The sequence below is a fragment of the Atheta coriaria genome, unplaced genomic scaffold (assembly GCF_025399875.1).
Source record: "Atheta coriaria isolate IRGN ID8LTWV9N9 unplaced genomic scaffold, Caltech_Dcor_3.1 hic_scaffold_6_pilon, whole genome shotgun sequence".
NCBI classification, from domain to species: Eukaryota; Metazoa; Arthropoda; class Insecta; order Coleoptera; family Staphylinidae; genus Dalotia; species Dalotia coriaria.
In genome coordinates this window covers 2,764,987-2,786,149 of record NW_027045448.1, presented here as the reverse complement: position 1 = coordinate 2,786,149, position 21,163 = coordinate 2,764,987, and the positions used below count along the sequence as shown (strand labels likewise).

General features: G+C 32.0%; 6 protein-coding genes and 1 long non-coding RNA gene across 9 annotated transcripts; 2 read left to right on the top strand and 5 right to left on the bottom strand.

Annotated features, from left to right (window-relative positions):
• Window positions 1-213: 213 nt before the first annotated feature.
• Window positions 214-1,399, bottom strand: LOC135794707 (transmembrane protein 208). Its single transcript, XM_065306077.1, has 4 exons — window positions 1,119-1,399; window positions 915-1,067; window positions 714-850; window positions 214-570 (listed from the first exon to the last, which is right to left on the bottom strand). The coding sequence occupies exons 1-4, from the start codon at window positions 1,122-1,124 to the stop codon at window positions 348-350; spliced, it is 519 nt and encodes a 172-aa protein (XP_065162149.1). The 5' UTR covers window positions 1,125-1,399; the 3' UTR covers window positions 214-347.
• Window positions 1,400-1,525: 126 nt separating this feature from the next.
• LOC135794706 (palmitoyltransferase ZDHHC3) lies at window positions 1,526-3,554 on the top strand. The gene is made up of 3 exons (XM_065306075.1): window positions 1,526-2,064; window positions 2,126-2,347; window positions 2,402-3,554. Exons 1-3 carry the CDS (start codon window positions 1,795-1,797, stop codon window positions 2,771-2,773), a joined length of 864 nt encoding a protein of 287 aa, XP_065162147.1. The 5' UTR covers window positions 1,526-1,794; the 3' UTR covers window positions 2,774-3,554.
• A 196-nt stretch (window positions 3,555-3,750) lies between these two features.
• LOC135794704 (probable cytochrome P450 305a1) lies at window positions 3,751-6,360 on the bottom strand. Its single transcript, XM_065306073.1, has 7 exons — window positions 6,047-6,360; window positions 5,504-5,758; window positions 4,936-5,442; window positions 4,701-4,881; window positions 4,529-4,646; window positions 4,115-4,256; window positions 3,751-4,054 (listed from the first exon to the last, which is right to left on the bottom strand). The coding sequence occupies exons 1-7, from the start codon at window positions 6,132-6,134 to the stop codon at window positions 3,864-3,866; spliced, it is 1,482 nt and encodes a 493-aa protein (XP_065162145.1). The 5' UTR covers window positions 6,135-6,360; the 3' UTR covers window positions 3,751-3,863.
• Window positions 6,361-7,358: 998 nt separating this feature from the next.
• LOC135794705 (probable cytochrome P450 305a1) lies at window positions 7,359-9,409 on the bottom strand. Its single transcript, XM_065306074.1, has 7 exons — window positions 9,235-9,409; window positions 8,915-9,169; window positions 8,347-8,853; window positions 8,114-8,294; window positions 7,932-8,049; window positions 7,720-7,861; window positions 7,359-7,659 (listed from the first exon to the last, which is right to left on the bottom strand). Exons 1-7 carry the CDS (start codon window positions 9,320-9,322, stop codon window positions 7,472-7,474), a joined length of 1,479 nt encoding a protein of 492 aa, XP_065162146.1. The 5' UTR covers window positions 9,323-9,409; the 3' UTR covers window positions 7,359-7,471.
• A 136-nt stretch (window positions 9,410-9,545) lies between these two features.
• Window positions 9,546-16,512, bottom strand: LOC135794702 (putative fatty acyl-CoA reductase CG5065). Of its 2 annotated transcripts, XM_065306071.1 has the most exons (8): window positions 16,376-16,512; window positions 12,673-12,881; window positions 12,309-12,617; window positions 12,051-12,246; window positions 11,406-11,601; window positions 11,094-11,333; window positions 10,176-10,433; window positions 9,546-10,014 (listed from the first exon to the last, which is right to left on the bottom strand). In XM_065306071.1, exons 2-8 carry the CDS (start codon window positions 12,871-12,873, stop codon window positions 9,879-9,881), a joined length of 1,536 nt encoding a protein of 511 aa, XP_065162143.1. In that variant the 5' UTR covers window positions 12,874-12,881; window positions 16,376-16,512; the 3' UTR covers window positions 9,546-9,878. The 2 variants fall into 2 exon arrangements, with proteins under 2 accessions (XP_065162143.1, XP_065162144.1); XM_065306072.1 differs by lacking the exon at window positions 16,376-16,512 and having other exon boundaries at window positions 12,673-12,944.
• Window positions 12,975-14,737, top strand: LOC135794708 (uncharacterized). Its single transcript, XR_010548937.1, has 2 exons — window positions 12,975-13,286; window positions 13,459-14,737. It is a non-coding gene; the product is annotated as an uncharacterized lncRNA (long non-coding RNA).
• A 1,327-nt stretch (window positions 16,513-17,839) lies between the features above and the next one.
• On the bottom strand, window positions 17,840-19,101 carry Surf1 (surfeit locus protein 1). 2 transcript variants are annotated; one of them, XM_065305555.1, is made up of 5 exons: window positions 18,953-19,101; window positions 18,740-18,886; window positions 18,368-18,687; window positions 18,139-18,312; window positions 17,840-18,078 (listed from the first exon to the last, which is right to left on the bottom strand). In XM_065305555.1, exons 2-5 carry the CDS (start codon window positions 18,866-18,868, stop codon window positions 17,877-17,879), a joined length of 825 nt encoding a protein of 274 aa, XP_065161627.1. In that variant the 5' UTR covers window positions 18,869-18,886; window positions 18,953-19,101; the 3' UTR covers window positions 17,840-17,876. The 2 variants fall into 2 exon arrangements, with proteins under 2 accessions (XP_065161627.1, XP_065161626.1); XM_065305554.1 differs by lacking the exon at window positions 18,953-19,101 and having other exon boundaries at window positions 18,740-18,946.
• Between the last annotated feature and the right edge of the window lie 2,062 nt (window positions 19,102-21,163).

Here is a 21,163-nt window from a genome sequence, read left to right as displayed (position 1 = left end):
TACCAATTCGGCAGTAATTTTCAAAATCATTTATCAGTTTATATTTACCATCTACAGAAATCAAATACCTACATGTTATGAAAGTATGTTGTTACGTGTTTCCTTTTGATTTGACCAATTTAAATCATTACAAACACAAATAGCTTTTCACACAGATGTTCCAATTTAACCAGAACAAATCCGGAACAATTCAACTATCCTTAAATTCAGAACTGTTTGTTCAATATTATATATTTTGTACACATAAATACATAATTGACTTGCAGCTCTCCTTTAAAATACAATAATATATAACACATCCCGTAAAACAATTAAAAAAGAAATAATAACAATTTAAATAGTCTTTATCATTGCTGTCGTCGCATACGCCGTTCCATTTTCTTTTGCTTCTTTTCACTAATCTCTTGCTCAGGAGGTGCTTCTTGGAAGAAGTATGGTGCAAGAATGTTTTTCCACAGAATCCACATAGCACGAATTGGCGCAAACAGCCACAGGTACCAGAAATAATTTGAAATTACTGAGGCTAGCACCTGACAACCTGCTGTGAGGATAATTATGTCCTTCACATGTCTGAAAATAAAATATATAAGAATGTTCAATAATATTTGTATGTAAATGTGTAAAGCAGTATTTTATAGCATTCTATTATAAATCTTGCAATTACACATTACACCTATACACACAATAAAAACCAAAATCAGAAAATTACTTACTCAGCAATTCCACCCTCCATGTTAAGATCCACCCCACTATCAATAAGCTGACCATTTTCAGTATATTTGGGACGAGCCATGTATGCCATAAATTGATATGAAGCTATGTAAATTGCACATGAGAAGAAATATAAAACCTGTAAAATATTAATAACAAACATTGATACAAATAAATATATACATCAAATTAAAGGATCTTACAATGCTGATTGTGGAGTTGTAAAAGACAAGAATAATTAATGAAATTGCATTAGCTGCAATTGCCATATTTCTGTAGAAATTCAAGGTTGACACATTTTCTTCTACAATTTGTTTGGCCCCCTTGGTTGCCACCTTAGCGGATTTCTGTGGAGGCTACAATAAAAGTATTAATAATATATAATAAATTAATTGGGTGATAAATACCGCCATGATTTAACAATTTTAAGTGATAATTTCTGTTATGTTAAAGCACAATACGTGAGTTTTATGAACTCAATCCAACTCGATTCAACAAACTCACTCCTACGTATTCTGAACACATAACCTCCACGTTGTCGCCAACTTTCATTCTGTTAGTACAGAGGGTAATTACTGCGCACCTGATGATGAAAAAACAGTTTATTCAGTAAAGACATAAATATTGCATCTTATTTAATTTAAGAAATAATAACATATATGTAAATATAAATAAGAGTAAACTTAAGTAAACATTCTGATATGATAACCATTGAACTATAAATTGCATATACTCTCGTTTTTGTAAACACCCATTATTTTTGTTCGTTCTACTGTCTGCCGTCAAATTCAAATCATAATAAATCAAGGTCATAAAGGTCAATTGACTTGCAGATGAATGTGTGTTCATAGGAATTGGAATACAAACCCTAGACTCGAGTGCTTATAATTTATGAAAAGATTATCATAACGCGAATATTTTTACGAATATTACACAAGCACATTTGCGCCGGATAATAAAGCGTGAAAGTATAATGGCAATAGTGCAGCAAGTAAGCAAATGTTATTAAAATGCAGAAACTATTAAGAAGTTCTGGTAACCTAAAAGTGTAAATATCATCAAACAAAATGTTTTACTGAAACGATGATGGAATACGAATACACGGCGTTTCGACGAGAGGTCGACCTGCATAATAAGTGCTGCGGCGGTTCGGTGTGGTGTATTCGAGACATTTGTGGAATAATCTGTGCAATATTAACATGGATGCTGATACTGTATGCAGAGTTTGTTGTGATGAATGTTATTCTATTACCAAGTTTTTATCCATTTTACAAAGTCATTAATATGGTGATATTTCAAACATTTGCCTTTTTGGCATTTGCTTCACATCTAAGAACTATGTTCACTGATCCAGTAAGTGAATTTTTTGTAGTAACACTTTGTACTTTTTTTTAAATTCCCATTGTGTTTATAGGGTGCAGTTCCAAAAGGCAATGCAACAAAAGAAATGATAAAACAAATGGGATTTAGAGAGGGACAAGTAATTTTTAAGTGTCCAAAATGTTGCAGCATTAAACCTGAAAGAGCACATCACTGCTCTGTATGTCAAAGATGCATCAGAAAGATGGATCATCATTGTCCATGGGTAAACAATTGTGTTGGAGAAAACAATCAAAAGTACTTTGTTCTGTTCACAGTAAGCCACAATAAAGCATCATTTATATTAGTTTTCTATATAAAATTATTTCAGTTTTACATAGCAGCCATGTCTTTACACTCATTATTCTTGGCTGTAAATCATTTCATGGTGTGCATTCGACATGATTGGAAGGAATGCTCAGCATATAGTCCACCTGCAACTGCAGTGTTCCTCCTATTTTTATCCTTTGAAGCACTGCTGTTTGCTATCTTCACTGCTGTGATGTTGGGCACACAAGTCCAAGCAATCTGGAATGATGAGACAGGAATTGAACAGTTAAAAAAAGAAGAGGCCAGGTGGGTGAAAAAGAGCAGATGGAAAAGCATACAAGCCGTCTTTGGGCGTTTTTCGATCGGTTGGTTCTCGCCGTTTGCTAAGCCTACGCCGAAATCAAAATTCGAAAGCTTTTTGTATTCCGTTTAACAACGGTATTGCAAGCAAACTAATGTCTAATCTAAGTGAAATCAACAATGAGCAACATAATTTTATTACAAAACAGATTTCATCTGATTTATTAAGTAATTATTGACATGCAATTTCAACTTCAGAGCAGTTTTAGACTGAGTATGAAAACTGAAAGGCAACACTGTTTATCAGCTCGTTTTAATTTGTCCATAATCAATATTTTAGAGGTGTAATATTCAAAATTATCAGTCCTGACTCCTTTAATATTTAATTTGCTCAGTGTATTCATTTATATTCATAAATATTAGTCGATTTGGTTAATTAATAGTTGATGCACTAAAAACCAGGAAAAGGTGAACTTATGTACATTAGAAGAAGGGCAGGCAACCTTATTTGATATTAAATTATATTGTTAGCCTTAGCAAGCTATGATTGTATGTATATTCTATGCTGTAACATGAACCTGATCCAATTAAAATGTTAGTGGACACTATACATAGCTTATTAACAGTGTTGCAACAAATGGCTCTATATTTTACTCAAAACTTTTTACATTATTTATTATTATAATTTTTAAAGTTCATTGAAAGCACTGAATTAATTAATAATAGTAATAAACGAAATGCAAGATAGCATTACTATAATTAGTCAAATTTTAAACTAGTTAGTTGAGAGTTCAAATATTATCACTGCTGAAAGTAGATATGAATGTGTTCTGATGTAAATGAGATTGAAAATTTGATTTAATGGCATTATCTATAGTATATTAAAATAATGATCTATAGTAAGTTAAAACCTGCGAACTGACGTTTTACTTTACTTAATACAGGTATTAAGCATTGTTACTATTTATCTTGTTTTTGTAATCATTTGTACAGTGTAGTATCTAAAACATAGATAATTTAAATTCACAATAAAACAACACATACCTATGTTGGCTTTTGGACATATGTAGAGAGTCTCTACTAGAGACGTAATATTTAAGAAAATAAGCATATCATACAAATGTTTAATAAATCAAATCGATAAATAGTAATAAGGATTATTAACAAAAACATTAAATTTTATGTATTTCTTCAAGCAACAGGTTTATAAGTATACTTAGTAATTAGTTCTTGCTACATCTGTGAGTGAAGCATGGTATGTACGGTTCAGGTGAGATGGTTATCCCCGGAAGTGGTATACCAGTGAGTGGCTTCGATTTATCCGCCAGTGACAGGGTATAAGTTTTCATAATTCCAGCAAAGAAGGTGAAGATGCAGCTACGTGCTAGTGCATCTGCTAAGCATTTTCTTTTTCCTGTAATTAATTAAATTTAAGTTAGTGAACTTAACTTAGTGCACTCAATTAAAAATATACCAATATTGAATGGATTAAAGTGTTGAGGAATTGTTACGTTGCCATTCTGATCCAGAAATCTTTCCGGTTGGAAAACATCTGGATTTTCCCATAGTTTTGGATCGTGATCTACTGCGTAGTTGTTTATTAGCACTGTGGTTCCCTAGAATGTTAAGTCGCATTTGTTACAGTCAAGAATAGCGGGACAGACTTTGTTGGTCTATGATTTGTTGAATTGGTCAATGCCCCTATTCGCAGCATTACTATTGAGCTTTCAAAAATTATGATATGTTAAATAAGGAATGAAAATTGGTACAAAGCTTCAATTATAGATATAACTAAATAATTGAATTCGCAATAGTGCTAAAATACATTATTAGCTATTGTCATTTCTTTAAAATTAGTAGGCAAAAACTAGTTTACAATAAATAGTACCTTTGGTATGTCGTAGGATTCTAATTTTGTATTTGCGAGCGTAATTCTCGGACCAGTTATTGGTGAAACATTATAATAACGTTGAACCTCACAGATGACAGCCTCCACATACGGAATTCTAGAAAACATTATTTAATTTACTTTCTAATGACTAAAGTAGATAGCGACTCACAAATGTCTGTCCTTATAGTGTGGCAAAGTGCAATTGGTATATGCTGCATCAATAGATTCATGTACCTTCTTTTGAATATCTGGGTATAGAATCATGCACATTAACGCAAAATCCAATGTGTTACTTGTTGTTGTGGCACCCCCGAAAAAGACATCTACACACAACATCAAAAGCTGATCCTCTGTGAAAAACATAAAATTGCATTAATGCACAAATTCTGATATATTCTACCAACCAGTAAAAGTTTCATCAGAAGATTGATGCATTTCGGTCAGAAAGGCGTAAATAACATCATCTTTTCTATCTGGATACCAAGTATCACTATGCTCTTTAATCACAGACTTAAATAGTTCTTTCATTTCGTTATTGATATTCATGATCAATTCGTATCCTGATGCCTTGGGTGCTATGAATCGAATCCATGGAAACAAATTCAGCCAGGTCCCGGCCATCTCAAATACTTTGGACCGCCTGTTCATCAGTGTGAGCAAATTTTGCAAACGTTCATTACTGTATTCTAAGCGTTCGCCGGCAACCAGAGTCCATAAAATGCTCAATACAGACGTACCGATGATCGTCTTGATTTCATGCAAATCGTTTTGGCCCATAAAGTTGATAATCTTGTTGACTTCGTCGGTGATCATAAAGTCCATCTTTTGTTTACCGAAACCGAGTTCTCTCAAGTGCCGTATGAAAAACCGGCGTTGTGTTTTCCAGTGTTCGCCATTTGTAAAAGTAATACCTGTGTTCATTTAATTAAATGCAATTAAATTCTATTACATTGTATGCAATATTGTTCTTACCTTTATTGGTACCAAATGATCTTAAATTGGAGAAAAAGTTGATAGGTCTAGCCTGATATTCATCCTGCATTAAAACTTCTTTTAGAAGTGACTCGCCGGACACGCACACTGTTGCCTCATTCCCAAATTTTAAACCGATTACATTCGAATCGTAGATTTCCGATAATTTCAGGAATGCTTTGTGTGTGCCACCAAACTGTTTGGCAAATTCTTTTACTGTTGGCGTACTGCCTGTAATTGGATGCCATTTGGGGCCTGGGAAAATAGATTAATTCAAAACTTAACACATAGTTAATAAATTTACGAATTCACGAAAAATCATTAATTAAAAAATGCTCACAACGGAATGAAATAAATTTTTCTATAATATTTTATTGTTACATAAATTTGAATTATATATTTTTTTCAAAAGAAAATTATAATTTAAATTTACGTAAAAAGAAAATATTATAAAACCTAAATCATGCATTACCTAAACGGAAACGAAAACGGAGACAAAAACAGTAAATAAATGATTTACAACCAACTGAGAAAGATGCGTACCTGGTGGGAAGTTCTTCGGTTTTACAGTCTTTTCGTACAAATATAGCAACACACTAACTCCAATTAAAAATAGCGTTAATAGAATCATTTTTGATGTGGCGTTATATTACAGCAATGTGTTTAATTCTAATTCTATTAAAGCACTTGTTGCCGAACTTTAAGCGTACCCGCGTTTGCGGCAGCGGCACATGAAGTTAAACTACAAGTCACTAGAGACACGCACAAGCCGGTGGCTACAAACGGATAAACTTTCATCAATTGAGTGGCCGAAGGTCGCCTCTCTGCGTTTTTATACAAGAGATTCTAACCGCGCCGAATTTTTTATAAAGCTTTGTTTTTTATTCGATTTCGTTTTTCTCACGCGTTCATGTACAGTGCAGAGTTTATCACTTGTTTTAAATTAAACAAATTGGCGCCACATGTTTAGTATTGAGTGCTTTTAAATAGCGCTAAACTTGATACTGAATGCATCACGCTCATTAATGTTATCTTAATAGAAGTAAAATGATTAAATATTTGACTGATACTAACTGACTAAGAATTTGATATGCCGCTAAACTGCGCAACGCTAGTTATATACTCGAGGAGCAAATATTGTATATGGCAAACAAATAACAATAATTTTACTAATTACTATAAATTCAAATCTTTGTATTGGATAATATTTACCTCATTAAAATATAAATATATAGGAAACCTGCATGTACTGAAGTATATTGAAATTGTAAATATATAAAGAGTTTCCCAACGCGTCAGTACTATAATCGTTATAGCACTTATTATTTATTTATATCCTGCAAACAACATAAATATACGCTTCAATGAATTTATTCAGGAAATGCTGACATACCTGGACTATTAAAGTTACAAAAAGCAAAAACTGCATAATTAATTGCAGTTTATTAACATCTAATGTACTAACAATTCATAAAATTAATCAATTCTTGTCATGATTCAGTACTTTTTTTTTACATTCGCTCGTGTATAAGTTTTCTACTAGGAAAGTAGAAACTGAACTGCTAGGCGCCCATTTTTTAAAACAATCATTTTTATCCTGAGAATCTGTTAAATCAATTGAAGAAGAAATGCCTTGTCGCAATAACGTATGTAAGTGCGTAAGTAGTTCGCATGGTATGTCTTAAGAATTGTTTGTTAGTAGGTACGATTAAAAGAGCAAAAAGGAATTTATTTAGATTTTCTTAATGTAAAGCTCTAAGACATAACCTCAGACATAACTTTGTCTAGGAGTTGCCTAACGTTATGTGGGATGACATTTTGTCTTTTCATTGAGTACATTTAATAAAAATAACAATAACAATACAATTGTATATTTTACATCATTGACTGTTAGATCTGTGTTTTCATTTAATATTAATTTACATATTCAATATAAAACAGTCGTTTAGAATATAAGCTAAAATGCATTTAATTGGCGTGTCTTTTTTTAAAAGATGCTTTAAAAGGTTCCGGCGATATTGTAATGCCTGGAATCTCGATTCCGGTTAGTTTTTGTGACTTGTCATGCAACGATATCTCATAAGTCTTCATTACTCCAGCAAAAAATGTGAATACGCAATTTCTGGCCATTGTATCTGCCGGACACTTCCTCTTACCTATAATCAAAAAACATCATTTCAATTAAATCATCTTATTTATTATTACCAACTTATTACCAATATTGAATGGGTAGAAGTAATTTGGGACAACAACTTTTCCGCTGTCGTCCAAAAAACGTTCTGGGCGGAAAGTTTTTGGATCTTCCCATATTTTTGGATCGTGATTCGATGAATAATTGTTGATCATGATAGTAGTACCCTAAAAAATATTGATGATTGTTGTATTACACAAATATACATAATAATCTATAAATCAAATTAATTCATACCTCAGGAATGTCATATGATTCTAATTTGGTGTTATGCAAAGCAATTCGGGGACCGGTTATTGGCGTCACCAAATAACACCGCAAAACTTCAAATATCACAGCTTCCACGTAAGGCAACCTGAGCAAACAATTATGTTTTAATACATTGTTATTCATATAATTAAATTAAAACATATGCTTACAAATGTCTGTCTTTGTAGTGTGGCATAGCTCCATTTAGATATGCCTTGTCGATACATTCATGAACCTTCTTTTGCACATCCGGATATAAGAGCATGCACAAGAAAGCAAACTCCAATGAAGTACTCGTCGTCGTAGCGCCACCAAAGAAGAGATCAACGCAAATCATGACTAGTTGATCCTCTACAAATTAAATAATCAGAATAAAATTTACCGAAAATCAAGTGAAACACACCTGTAAACGAATAATGCTTTGTTTCGTTCATTTCGGTGAGAAAAGCATAAATTACATCGTCGTTACGTCCTTCATGCCAATTTTTGGTGTGCTCGTTAATGACTCCCATAAATAACTCTTTCATTTCTGAATTAATGTGCGATATCAGCTCGAATCCGGTAGCTTGCGGGGCAATGAAGCGCAACCAGGGGAAAAGGTTCAACCAACCACCAGACATGTCAAACCATTTCGTACGTTTGGCCATTAGATTCAAAAGGTTCTGCAACTTAGCGTTATCATTATTTAAACGTTCACCAGCAAGCAAAGCCCAAATAACGTTCAACACGGATGTAGCAAAAATTCGACTGATAGGAGGTGTGATGTTGTTGCCAATTTGTTCAAGAATATTGTCCAGCTCTTCAGCCACCATAAGATCCATCTTTTCTTTTCCAAAACCGACATCTCGCAGTTGACGCAAGAGGAATCTACGCTGGGTTGTCCACAAATCTCCATTAGTAAATGTTATTCCTTTAAAATGATTAAAAAATTAATTAGATACATAATAGACATGTTTGTAATCATCAAGAACCTTTATTTGTTCCAAATGATCTTAAAGTTGAAAAGAACGTGGTAGGCCTAGCTTGAAATTCGGGTCTGGTTAAAATTTCTTTAAGGGCTTTATCATCATGAACACATATCGTAAGTTTTTGTCCATATTTCAAACCAATCACATTTGAGTTGTAAGTTTCGGAAAGCACATGCAAGGCTTTATGGACGCCGCCGTGTTGTTTTGCAAGCGCTCTTATCACTGGTGTATTACCGGTGAAGGGATTCCATCTTGGTCCTAATTGAAAGGAATATTAAAATCAAATTAACCATTTTTTTTTTATTAAAGATATTTAAATTTACCTGGAGGAAAATTCTTTGGCCTCAATGTCTTTTCATACAGGAACGCCAACACGGTAATCGAGATCAATATAAGTGTGATGAAAATCATTTTGTCTTTTTACTTTGAACACATTGCTTAATGATAAACTTGATTTCATTGGAGCATGTCTGAATAAACTGTAATAAAGGTCGCGAAACATTTGCTTTTATATCATGCAAAACTGTTTAGAGGGTATTCTAATCTATATTACATTGCTATACATTTTTTGCATTTGCACTTGATTGAACGGACCGAGTATTTGGTGTGTTTGTTAAATGTCTAAAAATATGTATCTATTTATTACATTTATTTGCATTGTAGATGTCTTAACTTATATTGTTAAATAGTATATTATCTTTATTACAATTAGTACATGATTTCTTTACATTCATTTTTCTAGACTAAATTAAAATTTAGCAAGTTCATAGATCGTTGCGTTAATCAGCTCTCCTCATGAATTCGAACTATGTTCCATTTGATAAGAGTTAGTAAAAGTATAAAAAATATGCACTATATTCAAATGATATGCAACAGTAATTGGCACACATGTTTAATGCATGCAATAATAAGTCTATATTTATTTATTGTACCACCACCCAATTTTATAATTGATTGTTTTTGTGTATTACATATTAAGTAAAGTTGCAAAATACATCATAACGGTGTACATTGAGTCAATTATATCCTCTGAATGATTCATGATGGTACAAAAAATGTAGATATAAAATGCCAGTTTCAGGCCTCGATCCAATATGTACATGCTGAAACAACATTTTTATTATTTTATTATTTATTTTAAAAATATGTTTACAATACGAATTGCAGTATTTCGCGATTGTGCAACATCTCATATGTTAATATTTTTTGTATTTTAAATTAGGTTTGACTGAATTTAGACTAAATACATTTGAATAATACTTACAATGTTTGCTGCACGCGACATCTCGGCAACGATTTTAAATCCTCCTTCATGCAGTACTGTCGAGTGCCCAGTATGCAATGCGTTAAGTACTGCTTGACTGACATTATCTTAAAATTAATGTGGAATGTCTTCTTTTCTCGCTCGTCGAGACCCTCATGGATGCTCAAAAAACGCTCACTTGAAAACTTCCAATTGCGGGTGGTGAAAAACTGTAGTAATTCTAAACCATCATGGATCTTCTGTTGAACGCGTACCATACTAAAAAGAATATTTGTATTAATACTTCCATAAACAATATCTGTTATGAAATCCTAGTGTGTCCTATATTAAGTGTGATATATTTGATTTCTAAAAGTCTGACTTTACCTACTCAAATTAAAGATGATTAAGAAAATTATTACAGAAGAGCTGCATTTGAATTTGTGAATTGTTGCTACATTTTGGTTCGAGCAAATTAATTGATTTTACTTTATAAAACTAACATAAAAGTTTTAAACAACGTTGCAACTGCGCAACATTGCGCAAAAGACACAAAAGACATAAATTTACTTTCGAAAATTGCGGTTAATTGCTAAATTTATATTATATAATATTTTTGCAAAAAAAAAACACGATATAAATACTAAGCATCCGGATCACCAAGCATTTGTTTTGATGTAGATAACATATATGCCATTTCAGTAAAAATGAAATTTGAGCAGCCAAAATAAATCTACGTCATCATAAACTTTATTCTTAACAAACATCTCACAGGTCTTATTTTTCACTTTTCTGATATAATTTAACCTCCGAGGTTAACGCGCAATCAAAACCAAAACTTCCCAAACATAGTGTGATTGATATAAATGCATCGTTTGAATGCAAATGTGTTATCGCCATCAAGAAACAAGGCGATAAAAATTTGCATAAGATACTCACAATCGTTTTTGTCGAAATATGAACATTAGCATATCGATGAGGTAGGCAGGTAGCCAATGTGTGAAAATACAATATAGCCAATGCACGAAGTAGCAGCTCCGCATGTCACCATCCGGATACCAAATCATCTGCTCAAAAGGATATTTATAGTATACTTCTTTTCCGAACTTGAGTATCTCGCCCCATGTAATGTGGAAGACGCCATCATTTGTGAGATTATAAACAGGCACTTCGTCTCGTCTGGAATCGAGGAAATTTCCGAATTACAAAATACAAAAACAAATCATCAGTAAATGACATTAATGTGCACACCTTTTCTCAGAGCCGGTTTTGTATGCGATAATAATCAAAGCGTTTATAGCGACATCACATGGCACAGTATGCGCATTGTATTCGCCTTTGCAGTGCATGGATCGCAGGACTCCCTTCCCGGAAGCTGCGATTAATCCCATTGGTCCATTGAGGGTGTCTACCCAGCCAGGCACAGGATCAATTCCACATGGCGTTACTAAGAAACAACAAATAAGATAAATAAACTTAATTTATACTTAATTCTAAAGCCCGGTTTACACTATGCATTTTAGCGGATAATTTTCACTACGTCAGGATATTGATGCATACCAAATGCATCGTATAATCAGCGTATTGTCAAAATTGGAGTTAGGTTGAGCTGGTATGCACGATGCATTTAGGATGTCGCGATATTCTGATGCAGTGAAATCGTTTCGCTAAAATGCACCGTGTAAACCGGGCTTAATATTGTCTACGTACTATAAGTGTTTTTTTGCATGGAAAACTTTATCTGACTGACATTTACCCCTTCCATTTTGTTTTTGACGAAAATATATTATATATTTCTAGGTGAAGAGGTGAACGTCTAAAGCAGACCATATTTGTCTGCCCACAAGTTTTCAGCTCGTTTATAGTGAATAAAATAAATTGTGAAAAGAAATTTACCAATTGATGGACGTACAATGGCCACATTAATATTATCAGCTTCATTGGCGACTAAAACTTCCGCCAATCTTTTACTATAAGTATAAGTGTTCGGATGTGGTTCAATCAGTTTCTTGGTTATCGGAATTAATATTTCATTTCTTAAATATCTTGTGATGTCAATAACGTGCCGTGGGTCGTCCTTAGTTTCGTATACCTGGAATATTATTAATAAAAATTTGCAACAATATTATACTTTTTTGTTATAAATTATATTACTCGTTCTTCAAAAACTTCAAGATCAGCAGAACAAAACGCCGTGCTCATATGAATAAATACATCCAGTTTACTGAATTGTTTCACGACGTCGACCACCCTTTGAGTTCCAGCAGTGTTCTGTTCGATTGCATCTTTCAGCGTCGCTTCCAACTTCAAAGTGGCACCACAGTGAAACACCACCGAAACGTTCTCAACAAGCAGTTTCATTTCAGCATCAGAAATGCCCAAGCTTTCAGTGACTAAATCGCCGTGGATTGGGATTATTTTCGATTTTAAGTGTGGGCTACCTTCCCGAAGTCTTGAAAAGCACTGCAATGGAATACAATTCGTAATGAAATTTCAAGTTTTTAGACATAATACATACGGGTAGTTTCCAAATATCATCAATGCGTTGCTCCACGGACCTTCCTCGTTTAGGTCGCATGAGAATATATAAGTTTCCGATATCTTCACATGAGTACAGTAGTTTTTCGACAAGGACTTTGCCCATAAATCCCGTGCCACCGGTTATGAAAATGTTTCTGCCGCGGTACCATTGCACTACTTTTCCGGTCGCTTCCGTCATGATTCCTTCTAAAAAATATTATTGATACTCATAAAAATGTATAATACATAATTGTTTTATAACATTATAGTAATGTAAATTTAAAACTCAATGCATTACAAGTTAAATTATGGTAAATAGTGATTTGTGCAAGTTTTTATGCTGATCATAATCTTTGATTTCGTTTGAACACGCAAACGGTATAATAATGGTTTACGCATCGTATTTAGTAATGATTAATAAATTAATGATATAATCAATTGTTTTATATGATATTTGTATAATTATTTAAATCATTGTGCTACTTTCTGAAACTAATGAACTTTTTTCTTCTGTTTTAAATTACAGACTTTTGCTGTCGTTACGGATTTGTACCTAATTTAATTTGAAGAATGTTCTGCAATGCAAATTTGAAAGATTCATCGCTCAAACAGGTAAGCGACATATTCCGCAAAATGGACGAAATGATAGAAAAAAAATTTGCAGAACGTATGTTTTTTTTAGTGTTACTATTGTAGTTAAATTTAAATGCAGTTAAGGTATTTATTGTAAAGATCTGAATACATCTTATTTTATACTTTTCTGATCTTTTTTGCTTTGTTTCAGTTAATTTAATTATAAACAAAGTGTTTTGGTTTGGTTTTCCGGAAACACTCATTAAGCCGAGTAGCTTCGACATTTATTTTATGATCACAGCTTACAATCCGTAATCATCACACATGATTATAGCTGCTTTTTTACCATTTACATTTTCACTTTCCTGTGCTATTACTACGCCTTCCTTAGTTGAAAACTAAAACTTTACGTGCAAATAAACTTTTCACCATATAAAATGCCAAACCACCAAATTATTTATTTGCTATTTATTTCCAAATGCAATAAAAAGAAATGACCACGATATATTTTATATTTGCAGTTGAATTAGAAATTTAAACTTCTTATATAAGCTATTCAAACATTTCTTTTATATGACTATATATTGTGTCAATAACACTTCAATAACTTCAATCTCAATTTGAAGTACGGCATTGAAGCGCTTATTACGCAATTTCACACCAATCAGGCTGAATATCAAAATATCTATCAAGATTTTATATAGAGATTTGTTGATTTCTAATTTTTTATTGTCATTTAGATTATTACATTATAACAATTGTTACCAGAAATAAATAAATAAAGTTAAAAAAGGAAATAGTTTTGATGTTGTGAAAGTAGCAGTTGTAAATCTGAAGGTCATCATATTTAAAAGTACATTAACATTTGCAAATTTTGAGAATGCATTAATATCGACAATGCAGTTAACGATCACTATGTCTGCAATTAATAGAAATGTGTGTTAAATGTGGTGCTTCACCGCTCAGTAATTTAAATATTTATGGTGCATTTTCATGTCAGAAAAACAATTACTGTTTTGTGCAATAACTTAAGCTAGTGCTATAAATTCTTGTTTTACGCAACTTTCAAAGAAAAATATTTAACCATATTAACTACAGAACATTGCATATTGTATATTAGGTATATAAAATGAAATTTTTACAGATGTGTTAGATGTGCACTACGCACTTATGCGTAAACGAATAATAAACAATTAACGCAGTACCAAGAAAAATTGCAACTGTGTAATACTTCTTCGCTGAACATAACATTCGCAGAAATATTTTAACCTATGTTTTGTATTCATGCTTGGCATATAATAAATACAATTAATAAATTGTATAGTAGATAAGTTTAGACACACTGAATATAACATTTTTTGAGACGCAGAATGCATAAAAATTATTTACTGCTTTATGATAAACACTATATTCAATTGATAAAAACTGAGCTGATTCAAATGATGTCCATAGTTAATTAAAGAATAAAGAGACTATATTTTTAAAATTTATTTTATCTTTCGTTTTTGCTTGATAATGAATTAGAATTGGCTTGGATGTTTGTGGGAGTCAAAACTCAAATATAATAAAATTTAAAAAAATAATTAGGTAGGTATTTAAATATAATTTTTATGTGACTTGAAAACTAATATAAAGGTTACTTTTACATAATAGTTCCTAGTACTAACTGCAGTGGAATTAGCGTATGATAACTTTTTACCTCCGTAACATCAGTAGAAAATTTTGAATTTATTACACACACCGACATCACTTTTACCATTGCATTAAGTACCGCATTCTCTCGTTGTCACTACAACAAAATATCATACAAAAGTAAAAGTCTATTTATATGCGTATTTATAATTCTATTAATGCGTAATGAAATGCCGGAAAACTCTGCAATGTCAGAGACAGATTTACGAATTAAAACGCAAATAAATGTTCGACATGAACAGCATTAAACCAGTTTTTCGCTTTTCCTGCTGCAATATATTTAAAAGGGAAATGGCCACTTTCACTCGAAACATTCACGAGATATATAACTGGCAATAGGTTGCAACTGAGTGCAAGAAGTGCAACCGATACCGGTAAGACTAAGAAAGTAAAATTTGCGGTTCAAGTATACAGTTAGGCCGGAGCGTTTGCAATAAATCTGTGGTTTAACTTGTATGCACTAAGTTTGGAAAGAGTTGTTGCTTTACTGTCACGTAAATGTTATGCTGTCGTTTTCTTGTATCTTCCTTGTTTTTTGTGTGCTTGTGTTTTGTGAAAATAAAGAAACATCTATTATTAGGTAGCTATTATTATTATTTGAAAATTTGTTAAAATATTTAAATATTCATTTACGTTTAAAGGTATAAATTTGGTAAATAAATTTATAATATATTACTTGGGTATTTTTGACTGCATTTCTTGGAACAGATTTATTTAAATATGCAAAGTGAATATTGATTATGCAAATTATATCCCCACATTATTGTTTTTGATTATTTTTGCTTTAAAAATTATATCGAGTTCAAGGTTCTATTATGAATTAAAATTTTAAGTAGTTATCGCATCTGCCTATCCCGAAAATATATTTATTTGTTAGTAATATAAGTTATAAATGAATAACGAAAACTACTGTAATATGTTCCTATAATTTTTTTTATAGAGCCATGTCCTAATATAAATTTTCACATCGTTTTGGGTAAAACATTTAAGACCAGAACAGTATCTTATAAAACCTATGAGCAAAATGAAGAAACAAAAAAATGTATAGATGCATTAGTTGTTTTCTTGTACGAAATTTTTAAATTCATTTAATTTTGACAAAAATTTTAAAATATTAAATACTGTGTTTCTTTTAGTATTTAACAAACAATTAATTTTATTTAAAAACTTGCCAATGTAATTTTAAATTACACAATTCAAACAATTGGCAATGCGTTAATGGCTTATTGCATCAGTGCAATTGCAATTACGTTATTGCTTTTCGAACAGCTTCATACGCATAAAAGGATTAAACCCATTAAAATCACTTAGTGTTATAAGTGAGTGTAAGTTATAGGCAAAAACAGTAATAAACAATAAAAGCGTATAATTGTTTTAAATTTTTTGTCAATTAAACAAACAAAAGTAGTAATGTCACATTTTTAAAGTAAGCTTACCTTCTTAATACAATAACAATGACGTAATTTAACGTAATTTCAAATTAAAGAAATAAGAAATATAAAGTACACTTGACTGGAAGTATTGAAAATGTCTCAACTTGCACTTTCACGTCCTCGCTTAAAGGTAGAAGACACACTAGCAATAGTCTAGCTGAGAACAATAATATATATGCCTATAACGCAGGCTGCTAAGCGCTAATATTACCATTTGCTTTCTGCAAGACCGTTTAGTAAAATAGCAATGGTGGGACGCTCAAACATGCGTGTAATATAATTACGCTGTATTAAAGATTGGTTGCGATTTTATGATTGATTTTAATTCCACAAGTTAATTGGAAAATCCAGTGAAAAGTGAAATTACCTCGTGGAACCTCTATCGTAAATAGAAAATAAATACGTTTATATGTTGTAATAATTTTTTTTTATTATATCACAATACTAATATTTTTATCTATATTCGATTTGATTCGTAAAAATCTTCGACGCGTAGGATCTATTCAGTATTATGATGTCATTCGACATTATATTTTTAATGGCCAATTATATTTTATAGAGTAGGTACGATATCTGTACCTGAAAATCACATAGATTATTAAATCTTAAATTTAATTGACGATTATATTACAAAGTTCAGCTTATATTCTCTTCTTTGGAAAGCAATCACACACTTTCTTCAGATTAAGTCCAATCAAGCATCAAGTGTACTATTTTGTTTACTTAGCGTTGACGTCACAAGCAACGCTAAGCGTTTTATAAAACAGTTGGCATTTTTTCAAAATAAGTCCAGAAGCCTAAAACATTATTTCTATATTGTGCAATCCCCACCAAATCAGTCATTTGGCTTTTGTGTCTTGTTGTGTTATCCATATTTTTTAACTCATTTTAGTGGCAGTTTATTAGGATAACATTTCATGAATATTGACCAGTACGTATTAGAATAATTCCCAAACGAAAATACGGTCCGAAATTATGACCATTTGGAAAACATATTTTATTGGAAAAAATAACAATATTTTTAAATGAATATTTGTATATCTTTGGAAAACTATTTACGCCCCCTAAGTGACATTCAATTTGGTTTAAAATATCTGATCTATTCTTTATGTATGTGTTTATGTGTTTTATTTATGTCTAATCTAGTGAACAAGAACAATTATTATGAAAACTTTTTGTTGGTTGCTGCATCATGTCTTCTCTGATTTCTTCTGCGACAGTAGATTCTCCTTAACCCCCCTCCAGATGCTGAAAATCTAGTTTAACTTCGTCACACATAGTCTTCTAACAACACCAGTTTGAGTCGGTACGGTAGCAACTTACTTCGGACATCCTCTCTTGTTTATTTTAATTTAATGTCTATTCATGATGAGAAATAGGGCTCATACTGTTTTTAATGATCACAGACATGCTCGCCTTTTATCAACTGTTAAACATAACAGACATAAACCAGCAAAAATACATATGTAACACTTATAAACATTTTATTCTACAACTAGCAAAATTACTTCCTAATAAACTGTGTATACCACATAAAACTTGTAATCATACTCAATGAATACCAAGTTAATACATAAGATAAATGCTCATTTCTAAGGGAAATTCGTGTTTGGCCACCAATTGGTGCATGTTCCTTTGCAAAATCAGTAGTTGCATCTAGAAATATTGGTGCTGCACCAGTTGCAGCAGACATTTGAGTCAAGTCCCTAGAATGTATTTTGTTTGATCATTCTTCCATATTAAATTAAAAATATTAACAAATGTACCTATAAAACCATGCATCCTTAGCTTCTTTATTTGCAGGCATAAAATTAGGCCTATTTTCATGTAATCGAACAATACCAATTACATCAACTTCACCTTGTACTTGTCCCTTTGGTCTGGTGGATGGATCTTTATACCTACCAGGAACCCATCCTCTGTTGATCAAAATTGTTTCTCTACAAATAATAAGCTGATTGCTACCTTCTACAGTCAATTACTTCAAATACCAACTCTCTGTCTGCTAATTTAAATGGAGTTATGACTAGATATCCCTGGGATTTCTTATGATCCTTAGAAAATAGTGAACTTTCAGTAGCAGCATCGCCTTCAGTTATCAAAGTCCTGGGACCCATATGTAACTCTTGATTATGCAAGAAATGCCCTTTAACATGTACTGGATGATATTCTAATTTCTCAATTTCTTCTAAAGTTTTTGGTAAATTTGTTGGAGTTGCATGAACACAATCTTGTAATTCCTTTATTAAACTTTCTTTCCATGTTTTTCTCTGGATTTGCCAAGTTCCCAAAGCAAAAGTAGATGCAGGAACTACCTATAATTTACTCACTGTAAAAATGTATTATTGTTGATTACAATATATTTACTAAAAGAGACCATCCAAAGACTCCAATTTGTTTGCCAATATTCTTTCTCCTAAATGCTTGAGAAGAGAATTGCAAAAATTGATCGCTTTTTGTTCTGCTTCTGAGCATATTTAGCATACTGCGTAACATGATTTATTCCTGTAGTTCCTGTAGGGAATTAACTATGAATTACTTCTTATTTAATAAAATTAATAGATGCACCGCAGAACAAACCGTTTAAAATTATATTTAAGGATTACAGGTTATAGTGTCCAGAAAACTTGGCTGCCTAACAACAAAATCATTATTTCTTTGAAACTGCTTACAAGTTACAAGTAGGTGCTGTGCGTTGTACCCATTACAGATGATTTTGCTTTTAATGCCCTGTTATTTACGATTTCTACTCCAGATAAGTTATTATGAATATGTAGTAACATAGTATACTTCAGAGAATTGAAAAAGGGACTTAATTACACTAAAATCAGAACGAAACTGAAGCCATATTTTATAACAACATATTTAGTAATCGTATAACTAAAAACAGTCTTTGGTTAAAATTTAATTACACTCCCAGGCATATATTATATTCATTTACATCCATATAAATACATATAGTCTAAGAATACGTGACGGCCAGACATTCGTCATTTTAGAAAATGAAAATGTTTTCAAATTCAAATGATGTTAAATTCGTTATTTTAGCAAACTCTATTTTTGCATATTTTATTCGTAATATTATTATAACATGCGCTGCTCATTGCCAGACACTTGGTATGGTTCCAACCCCAGCCAGACACCAATAAACATTAATATTTTTTAATTATTTTTACTTCATATTAGGACGTCAATCAATGAACTAATTTTCTTAATTTGAGTTTTTTATCGCCATATTATAGTTTAAAGGATTCTTTACACGATTCTTATTTTTCAATCATCCTAAACCCTTAAAAAATGCGTTAAAATGTACTATTAATAATAAAAAAAAATTAACATTCTTGCAGTTTCTCAGCCTCCAATTGTCCATCAAGAGACTCTCTCCAAGATGGTTCTTATTTGTATGGGATAGCGTTAGACTGAAGATCTAAAGCTCCCTGGTTCAATCCTTGGTTTCGACATGTTGCTTTTGACAAAGATTTATCGTAATACTGGAAAATTTCGTTATTACAAACTATATGACTTTTTTTATAGTTTCTTATCGCAATGTTAGAGTTAGAGAGTTTCTCTACACGATGCATATATTTGCACCCCCCCCCCTAGCTCTTCTGAAAATGCTGTGTTTTTTAGAAAGTAGCATTTTTCATAAAGTATGTATATATGGTGCAGAAAACACCCTGTATCTCGTGAACTAATTGACATTAGTTAAAGCTCGAGAGTTCCTCTATATGATGCATACCTTGTGAATCTTCTCGCCCTTTTTGAAGTGCCCCAAAACTGTCTTTAAAAATTTTTCATTTTTCAAAGAAATTTAAAGCATGGCGCGCAAAACACCCTGTATCTCGCGAACTAATTAAATTTTTTAAAGTTCGTCACTGCAATTTTAAAGATCTAAAGTTTCCCTACTCAACACATTCCTTTTCAATCTTCTCACCTTTCCGGAAATGCCCTAACATGCCCGTTAAAAATTGTCATTTTTCAAAAAAATTGAAAACATGGTGTGGAAAACACCTTGTATCTCGCGAACAAATTAACTTTCTTGAAAGTTTGTTACCGCTATTTTGAAGCTCAGAAGTCTCCCTACATGATGCATACCCTTTTGATTTTCGTGTCCTTCTGGAAATGCCCTAAAATGCCATTCAAAAATTTGAATTCTTCAAAAAAATTGATAACATGGTGTGCAAAACACTCTGTATCTCTCTTAAGATTCTTAAGTGAAATGTGCACTCCCATCGAGACTTAAGAATCAATTATCTGAGGAACTAATAGAGATAAACAAAACCGAAAACACCCCGATGTTCAGCGTCAAATCCTAGATAAGATAACATTTTAAAAATTTGAAATATAACATGTGCCTAAAAAATTTCCGCTGCTATTTTCTCGGAAAATAATAAAGATTGAAAAGAATTTTCTTCATTTTGTTTATGCCGTGTTATGGATCTATAAAATGGCAGATTTAGTTTTTCCATTTTCCAAATTTGACCAAAGACCTCTCAAAAGATCAAGAGATTACACTTGACTCTTTTGGACTCAAAAAATTTTTTTTAAGCTAGAAGAAAATGGAAAATGCTAATCGATTGAGTTTTCCAAGGGGATGAAAGATATCAAGTCAGTTTTCCGATAACATCATTATTTTGGAAAATAGGTGGTGAAGTCTAAACTGATCAAATAAAACCACCCCTCCGATTTTACCCAAATGTTTCTAATTGAAGTAAGACTTCAACAGGATTATATTAATCAAGGTTTGGTTGCTTTATCTTAATTAGTTTTCATGTTATTAACCATTTTTAA

Excerpts from the sequence above, each read along its gene's own strand:
- LOC135794707 (XM_065306077.1), bottom strand. Across the intron at positions 851-914 it reads ACAACTCCACAATCAGCATT|GTTTTATATTTCTTCTCATG; the intron begins GTAAGATCCTTT and ends AATATTTTACAG. Across the intron at positions 571-713 it reads ATGGAGGGTGGAATTGCTGA|ACATGTGAAGGACATAATTA; the intron begins GTAAGTAATTTT and ends TTTTATTTTCAG.
- LOC135794706 (XM_065306075.1), top strand. The coding sequence starts at position 1,795 with ATGATGGAATACGAATACACGGCGTTTCGACGAGAGGTCGACCTGCAT. Across the intron at positions 2,065-2,125 it reads GAACTATGTTCACTGATCCA|GGTGCAGTTCCAAAAGGCAA; the intron begins GTAAGTGAATTT and ends TTGTGTTTATAG. Across the intron at positions 2,348-2,401 it reads AGTACTTTGTTCTGTTCACA|TTTTACATAGCAGCCATGTC; the intron begins GTAAGCCACAAT and ends AAATTATTTCAG.
- LOC135794704 (XM_065306073.1), bottom strand. The coding sequence starts at position 6,134 with ATGATTCTATTAACGCTATTTTTAATTGGAGTTAGTGTGTTGCTATAT. Across the intron at positions 4,882-4,935 it reads TTCTGATGAAACTTTTACTG|AGGATCAGCTTTTGATGTTG; the intron begins GTTGGTAGAATA and ends TGTTTTTCACAG. Across the intron at positions 4,055-4,114 it reads CTTTAATCCATTCAATATTG|GAAAAAGAAAATGCTTAGCA; the intron begins GTATATTTTTAA and ends AATTAATTACAG.
- LOC135794705 (XM_065306074.1), bottom strand. The coding sequence starts at position 9,322 with ATGATTTTCATCACACTTATATTGATCTCGATTACCGTGTTGGCGTTC. Across the intron at positions 7,862-7,931 it reads AATCATATGACATTCCTGAG|GGTACTACTATCATGATCAA; the intron begins GTATGAATTAAT and ends AATATTTTTTAG. Across the intron at positions 7,660-7,719 it reads CTTCTACCCATTCAATATTG|GTAAGAGGAAGTGTCCGGCA; the intron begins GTAATAAGTTGG and ends TTTTGATTATAG.
- LOC135794702 (XM_065306071.1), bottom strand. The coding sequence starts at position 12,873 with ATGACGGAAGCGACCGGAAAAGTAGTGCAATGGTACCGCGGCAGAAAC. Across the intron at positions 12,618-12,672 it reads ATGATATTTGGAAACTACCC|TGCTTTTCAAGACTTCGGGA; the intron begins GTATGTATTATG and ends ATTCCATTGCAG. Across the intron at positions 11,334-11,405 it reads AAAACCGGCTCTGAGAAAAG|ACGAGACGAAGTGCCTGTTT; the intron begins GTGTGCACATTA and ends CCTCGATTCCAG.
- Surf1 (XM_065305555.1), bottom strand. The coding sequence starts at position 18,868 with ATGTTACGCAGTATGCTAAATATGCTCAGAAGCAGAACAAAAAGCGAT. Across the intron at positions 18,688-18,739 it reads TCTTTGGATGGTCTCTTTTA|GTAGTTCCTGCATCTACTTT; the intron begins GTAAATATATTG and ends AGTAAATTATAG. Across the intron at positions 18,079-18,138 it reads AAGGATGCATGGTTTTATAG|GGACTTGACTCAAATGTCTG; the intron begins GTACATTTGTTA and ends AATACATTCTAG.